Source organism: Onychostruthus taczanowskii, unplaced genomic scaffold (genome assembly GCF_017590055.1).
Source record: "Onychostruthus taczanowskii isolate IOZ18803 unplaced genomic scaffold, ASM1759005v1 scaffold318, whole genome shotgun sequence".
NCBI lineage: Eukaryota > Metazoa > Chordata > Aves > Passeriformes > Passeridae > Onychostruthus > Onychostruthus taczanowskii.
In genome coordinates, this window is record NW_024500550.1 from 27,096 (window position 1) to 33,876 (window position 6,781).

General features: G+C 56.3%; 1 protein-coding gene across 1 annotated transcript in view; it reads right to left on the reverse strand.

Annotated features, from left to right (window-relative positions):
- The window catches only part of LOC121338779 (host cell factor 1-like), a 25,574-nt gene that overhangs the window by 17,035 nt on the left and 1,758 nt on the right, over positions 1-6,781 (reverse strand). The window contains exons 2-7 of the mRNA XM_041409990.1: positions 6,040-6,200; positions 4,304-4,512; positions 2,058-2,142; positions 1,528-1,634; positions 1,030-1,209; positions 4-191 (exon numbers count right to left, since the gene is read on the reverse strand). Of these exons, the coding sequence (XP_041265924.1) occupies positions 4-191; positions 1,030-1,209; positions 1,528-1,634; positions 2,058-2,142; positions 4,304-4,512; positions 6,040-6,200 (930 nt within the window). The remainder of the gene's footprint in view (positions 1-3; positions 192-1,029; positions 1,210-1,527; positions 1,635-2,057; positions 2,143-4,303; positions 4,513-6,039; positions 6,201-6,781) is intronic.

Below are 6,781 nucleotides of genomic sequence, written 5' to 3' on the forward strand. Positions count from 1 at the left end.
GGCGGGCGCGGGGCTCTTGGGCGGGTTGGCGGGCACCGAGGGCACGGGCGGCGGCGCGGGCGCGGCGGGCAGCTCGTACTTCTGCAGCTGCAGCAGGTACGAGTCGGCCGTGGGCACCGCGCCCCAGCTCACCTCCAGCGACGTGGTGTTGGCGCGCACCAGCTGCACGCGGCCCGGCGCGGGCGGGCGCTCTGCGGGGACAGGGGACACGTGGGGACAGGTGGATTATAGCTAGGTAACATCTAGAACACCTGGGGACAGGTAAATTACAGCAATGGAACACCTGGTACACCTGGGGACAGGTGGATTATAGCTATGGAACACCTGGTACACCTGGGGACAGGCGGATTATAGCTAGGTAACATCTAGAACACCTGGGGACAGGTAAATTACAGCAATGGAACACCTGGTACACCTGGGGACAGGTAAATTACAGCTATGTAACATCTAGAACACCTGGGTACAGGTAGATTATAGCTAGGTAACATCTAGAACACCTGGGGTACACCTAGGGACAGGTGGATTATAGCTACGTAACATCGGGTACACCTGGGGACAGATGGATTATAGCTATGGAACATCTGGTACACCTGGGTACAGGTAGATTATAGCTATGTAACATCTAAAACACCCAGGGTACACCTGGGGACAGGTAGATTAGAGCTACGTAACATCTGGTACACCTGGGTACACCTGTACCACTCACAACAATCTGTGTACACCTGGGGTCAGGTAAATTATGGCTATGTAACATCTGACACACCTGGGGTACACCTAGGTACAGGTAAATTATAGCTATGTTACATCTGACACACCTGGGGTACACCTGGGGACAGGTAGATTATAGCCATGGAACATCTGGTACACCTGGGTACACCTGTACCACTCACATCGCACCTGCATTACACCTGTGTTACACCTGTCACACCTGTGTTGCAGCACATCTAGGACCCCCCCACCCAGACTCACCTGTCTCCAGGTACCACAAGTCCTTGCAGCCCCCCAGGTTCTTGCAGCCCCCAGACTCACCTGTCTCCAGGTACCACAGGTCCTTGCAGCACACCTGGTTGTTCCAGGCCTTGCGGTAGCCGTCGCGGCCGCTCCAGATGTACAGGCGGGTGGCGATGGCCACGGCGCAGTGCCCGGCGCGAGCCCGCGGCACGTTGTCCTCCAGGGTCTCCAGCACCAGGGGCTCCCAGGCCATCGAGTCTGGGGGGCACGGGGGGGTCACACAGGGGTCTGGGGGGGTCACAGAGGGGTCTGGAGGAATTGGGAAGGGGTTTGGGGGAATTTGGGGGGGCTCAGAGTGGGGTTTGGGGGATTTGGGGAGGGGTTTGAGGGACTTGGGAGGTGTTCTGGGGTTTTTAGGGTGGATTTGGGGTCGGTTTTGGGGATCCCAGAACAGATTTGGGGTGGGTCTGGGGGTCCCAAGCCCCCTCCTCACCCAGGCTGAGGTTTGGGGTGTTTCAGGGTGGGTTTCAGGGTGGGTTTGGGGTCAGTTTTGGGGGTCCCAAGCCCCCTCCTCACCCAGGTTCAGGCAGGCCAGGGTGTTGGTGCACTTCCACTCCTTCTCGTGCGTGGCCACCTTCACGTCATCCATCACCAGGGGCACCCACCCCCCAAAAACGTACATCCTGGGGGGGGGGATGGGTCAGAGATCAGGGGGGGTCAGGGGGACACCCAGAGACCCCCACCCCAAAAACCTGCACAGCCCTGGGGGGTCTACAGAGGTCACAAAGATCACAAAGACACCCAGAACCCAAAAATGTCCCTCCTGGGGGGGGTCATAGGGGCACCCACCCCCAAAAATATCCCTCCTGGGGGGGTCAGAGGTTGGGGGACACCCAGAGACCCCCACCCCCCAAATTTTTATGTTTGAGAGCGGTCATGAGATAACCCATAGTAATTAAAAAATTAAATTAAAACAAAACACCCCCCTAAAGACCCCAACCCCCCCTGGGGTGGGGACAGGGACACAAAGGGACCCCCCCAGGATAAAGGGGGGGTCAGGGGGGGATTTGGGGGGGGGTTTTGGGGGGGGTCGCCCCCAGACTCACTTGTTGCCAATGGTGGTGGCCGAGTGGAGGCTGCGGGGGAGGGGAGCGACCCCGCTCAGGCTCGGCTTGTTCCAGGTCAGCGTCTCTGGAAATGCCCAAAATGTGAGGTAAACGGCCCCAAAATGTGAGGAAATGGCCCCAAAATGTGAGAAAATGGCCCAAAAATGTGAGGAGACAGCAAACGGCCCCAACATGTGAGGAAACGGCCCCAAAATGTGAGAAAATGGCCTCAAAACCTGAGGAAACGGCCCCAAAATGTGAGGAAACCACCCCAAAATGTGAGGAAACGGCCCCAAAATGTGAGGAAATGGCCCAAAAATGTGAGGAAATGGCCCCAAAATGTGAGGAAACGGCCCCAAATTGTGAGAAAATGGCCCAAAAATGTGAGGAAATTGCCCCAAAATGTGAGAAACGGCCCCAAAATGTGAGGAAATTGCCCCAAAATGTGAGGAAACGGCCCCAAAATGTGAGGAGACAGCCCCAAAATGTGAGGAAACAACCCCAAAATGTGAGGAGACAGCCCCAAAACGTGAGGAAACAACCCCAAAATGTGAGGAGACAGCCCCAAAACGTGAGGAAACAACCCCAAAATGTGAGGAGACAGCCCCAAAACGTGAGGAAACAACCCCAAAATGTGAGGAGACAGCCCCAAAACGTGAGGAAACAACCCGAGGAGACAGCCCCAAAACGTGAGGAAACGGCCCCAAAACGTGAGGAAACAACCCCAAAAAACGACCCCAAAACGTGAGGAAACGGCCCCAAAGTCACCCAGAACATGAAGGAATTAACTCAAAATGTGACGAAATAACCCCAAAATGTGAAGGAACCCCAAAATGCAAAAAAATGCCTCCCCCAAAAAAATCTAAAACGTAAGGAAACAGCCATTCATACCCCCAAAGGTGCCAAACCCCCAGTGTCCCTCAGCACCCTCCATTGCCCTGACCCCAAAACTCCCTAAAACCCCACAAAACCCTCACAAAACCCCTCCAAACCCCACAAAACCCCCCCAAAACCCCATAAAACCCCATAAAACCCCCCAAAAGCCCATAAAAACCCCCCAAAAAACCCACAAAACCCTCACAAAACCCAAAAAAAACCCCACAAAAACCCCCAAACCCCCCATACCGATATCCAATGTCCACAGGTCCCCCAGCCTGCAGCCGCTCATGCCCCCATAGATGACGATGTCCCCCAGTAACCCTCACCGCCCTGACCCCAAAACCCCATAAAAACCCCATAAAAACCCATAAAAACCCCATAAAAACCCCTCCAAACCCCACAAAACCCCCCCACAACCCCCCAAAACCCCACAAAACACCCCAAACCCCCCCATACCGATATCCAGGGTCCAAAAATCCCCCACCCCGCAGCTCCCCATGCCCCCCCACACGACAACCAATCTAAAACGTAAGGAAACAGCCATTCATACCCCCAAAGGTGCCAAACCCCCAGTGTCCCTCAGCACCCTCCATTGCCCTGACCCCAAAACTCCCTAAAACCCCACAAAACCCTCACGAAACCCCTCCAAAGCCCACAAAACCCCCCCAAAACCCCATAAAACACCCCAAAACCCCACAAAAGCCCATAAAAACCCCACAAAAAACCCACAAAACCCTCACAAAACCCCAAAGAAACCCCATAAAACCCCAAACCCCCCCATACCGATATCCAGGGTCCAAAAATCCCCCAGCCTGCAGCTGCTCATGCCCCCGTAGATGACGATCTCCCCCAGTAACCCTCACTGCCCTGACCCCAAAACCCCATAAAAACCCCACAAAACCCCCCCCCCACCCCCTAAAAACCCCTCCAAACCCCACAAAACCCCCCCACAACCCCCCAAAACCCCATAAAACCCCCCAAAAGCCCATAAAAACCCCCCAAAAAACCCACAAAACCCTCACAAAACCCAAAAAAAACCCCACAAAAACCCCCAAACCCCCCATACCGATATCCAATGTCCACAGGTCCCCCAGCCTGCAGCCGCTCATGCCCCCATAGATGACGATGTCCCCCAGTAACCCTCACCACAACCCCACAATACCCCATAAAGCCCCCCCAAAACCCCCCATACCAGTATCCAATGTCCACAAATCCCCCAGCCTGCAGCCGCTCATGCCCCCACAGACACCAACAGCCTGCAGTGTACCTCAGTACCTGCCATTCCCCTGACCCCAAACCTCTCCAAACCCCACAAAACCCCATAAAAACCCCATAAAAAACCCCCAAAGCCCCCAAACCCCCCATACCGATATCCAGGGTCCACAGGTCCCCCAGCCTGCAGCCGCTCATGCCGCCGTAGATGACGAGGCGCGAGCGCCGCCCGTCGCGCTCCGTGTACACCACGGCCGTGTGGGATTCCCGGGGAGGGGGCAGCACCCCGTAAGTGATGGGGATGTCCCAGGCCAGCACCCCCGAGCCCGGGCGCAGCTCCAGCACGTACAGGTCGTTCAGGTACCTGAGGAAAGGGACACGGGCTCAGGAGAGCCGATAAAAAACCATAAAAGGGTGGTTGGATGTGGGGAACTGCACTAAAAGGTTCTTTAAACCCCATAAAATGACATCAGGATGGCCCTAAAAACATCAGTGTCCACCTGTACAGGTGGTTCAGGTATCTGAAAAAGAGACTGACACGGTCAGGAGACTCCAAAAAAACCCTAAAAGGGAGGTTGGATACGTGGGACTGCACTAAAAGGCCACTTGAATCCCATAAAATGCCATCAGGATGGCCCCAAAAACATCAGTGTCCATGTGTACAGGTGGCAGGAGATTGACAAGGTCAGGAGACCCCAAAAAACCCTAAAAGGGAGGTTGGATGTGTGGGACTGCACTAAAAGGGTGTTTGGGATATGGGATTGCCCTCAAAGTCCCTTAAATCCCATAAAACGTGCTCAGTGTCACCTGTGCCCATGTGCAGGTGGTTCAGGTGTGTTGGGAGGGGATTAAAAAGGTCTGGACACCCCAAAAAAATCTTAAAAAGGTGGTAGGATATTTAGGACTTCCCTAAAACGGTGGTTGGGGATATGGGATTGTCCTAAAAAGGTCCTTAAATCCCATAAAATGCAGCCAGGGTGGTCCCAAAGACACCTGTGCCCACATCTGCAGGTGGTTCAGAAAATCAGGAGACCCCAAAAATATCCTAAAGGAGGGCTAGGAAATGTGGGACTGCCCTAAAAAGGTGTTTGCATCCACAGGACTATCCCAAAAAAGGTGCCTGGGGATATGGGACTGCCCTAAAAAGGTCCTTAAATCCCATAAAATGCATTCAGAATGACCCCAAAGACACCTGTGTCCATGTGTCCAGGTGTTCAGGTATTTGAGGAGGGGATTAAGAACATCTGGACATCCCAAAAAAGCCCTAAAAGGGTGTTTGGGTATGTGGGACTGTCTAAAAGGGTGGTGGGGGACATGGGACACCCCTAAAAGAGTCTTTGGGGACACAAAACAACCCTAAAAGGGTTCTCAAATCCCCTAAAACGCACCCAGAACGGTGCCAGTGTCACCTGTGACCCTGCCAGGGATCCCTGAGCCCCCCCAAAAGTTACCCCAAAGTTTTGGGGTCACTTCTGTGTCCCCCAAAGGTCCCCCTGTCCCCCCAAAGCCGGGGAATGTCCCCAAGCCCCCCATCTCAACTCTATTTTCGGGGTTTTGGGGTGCTCCCAGGGTTTTGGGGTGCACCTTCAAAGGTCCCTGTGCCCCCCAAAGGTGATCCCAATCTTTCAGGCTTACCTCCACGCCCCCCAAAAATCCCTGTGTGCCCCCAAACCAGCCCCAAGCCCCCTCCCATTCAGTCATCCCTGAGATTTTTGGGGTGCCCCGGGGTTTTGGGGTGCCCCCTAAAAATGACCCCAATGTTTCAGCCTCACCCCCACACCCCCCAAGTGCCCCCAAACCAGCCCCAAGCCCCCTCCCCCCACAGATTCCCAGGGTTTTTGGGGTGCCCCCGGGGTTTTGGGGTGCCCTGGGGTTTTGGGGTGCCCCGTACCTGGGGATGTTGTTTTTGGGGTCCTCGCTGTCGTTGGCCAGCCCCCCAAACAGGTAACACTTGTTGCCCACCAGGGAGAAGCTGTGGCCCAGCCGAGGACAAGGGGGGGGTCCATTTTTGGGGGTCTTCGCCTTCAGCCGCTTCCACTCCCACCTGGAGGCCTGGAAGGGGGGGGGGGATGTGGGATTTGGGGAGGGGTCTGCGATTGGGGGGCACCCAGGGAGATAGGGGACCCCAAAACTGGGTCCTGGGGGGTGGTCCCAGGTGTTTGGGAGGGTGCCAAGGGGTCACGGTCATGGAGGGTTCCCAGGGGGTCCCCAGGTGTGTGGGGGGTTTTCAGGGGGTCACCCACGGTTTGGGGGGGGTCCCAGGGCGTTCCCAGGTGGTCACCCACAGTTCAGGGGGGTTCCCCAGGTGCTCAGGGGGCTCCGCAGGTGCTATGGAGGGGTTCCCAGGGGTTCCCCAGGTGCTCAGGGGTTCCCCAGGTGCTCAGGGGCGTTCCCCAGGTGTTCCCCAGGTGCTCAGGGGGTCCCCAGGTGCTCAGGGGGTCCCCCAGGGGTTCCCCAGGTGCTCAGGGGTTCCCCAGGTGCTCAGGGGGTTTCCCCAGGTGCTCAGGGGGGGTTCCCCAGGTGCTCGGGGGCTCCCCAGGTGTTCCCCAGGTGCTCAGGGGGGTTCCCCATGTGCTCCCCAGGTGCTCAGGGGGGTTCCCCAGGTGCTCAGGGGTTCCCCAGGTGCTCAGGGG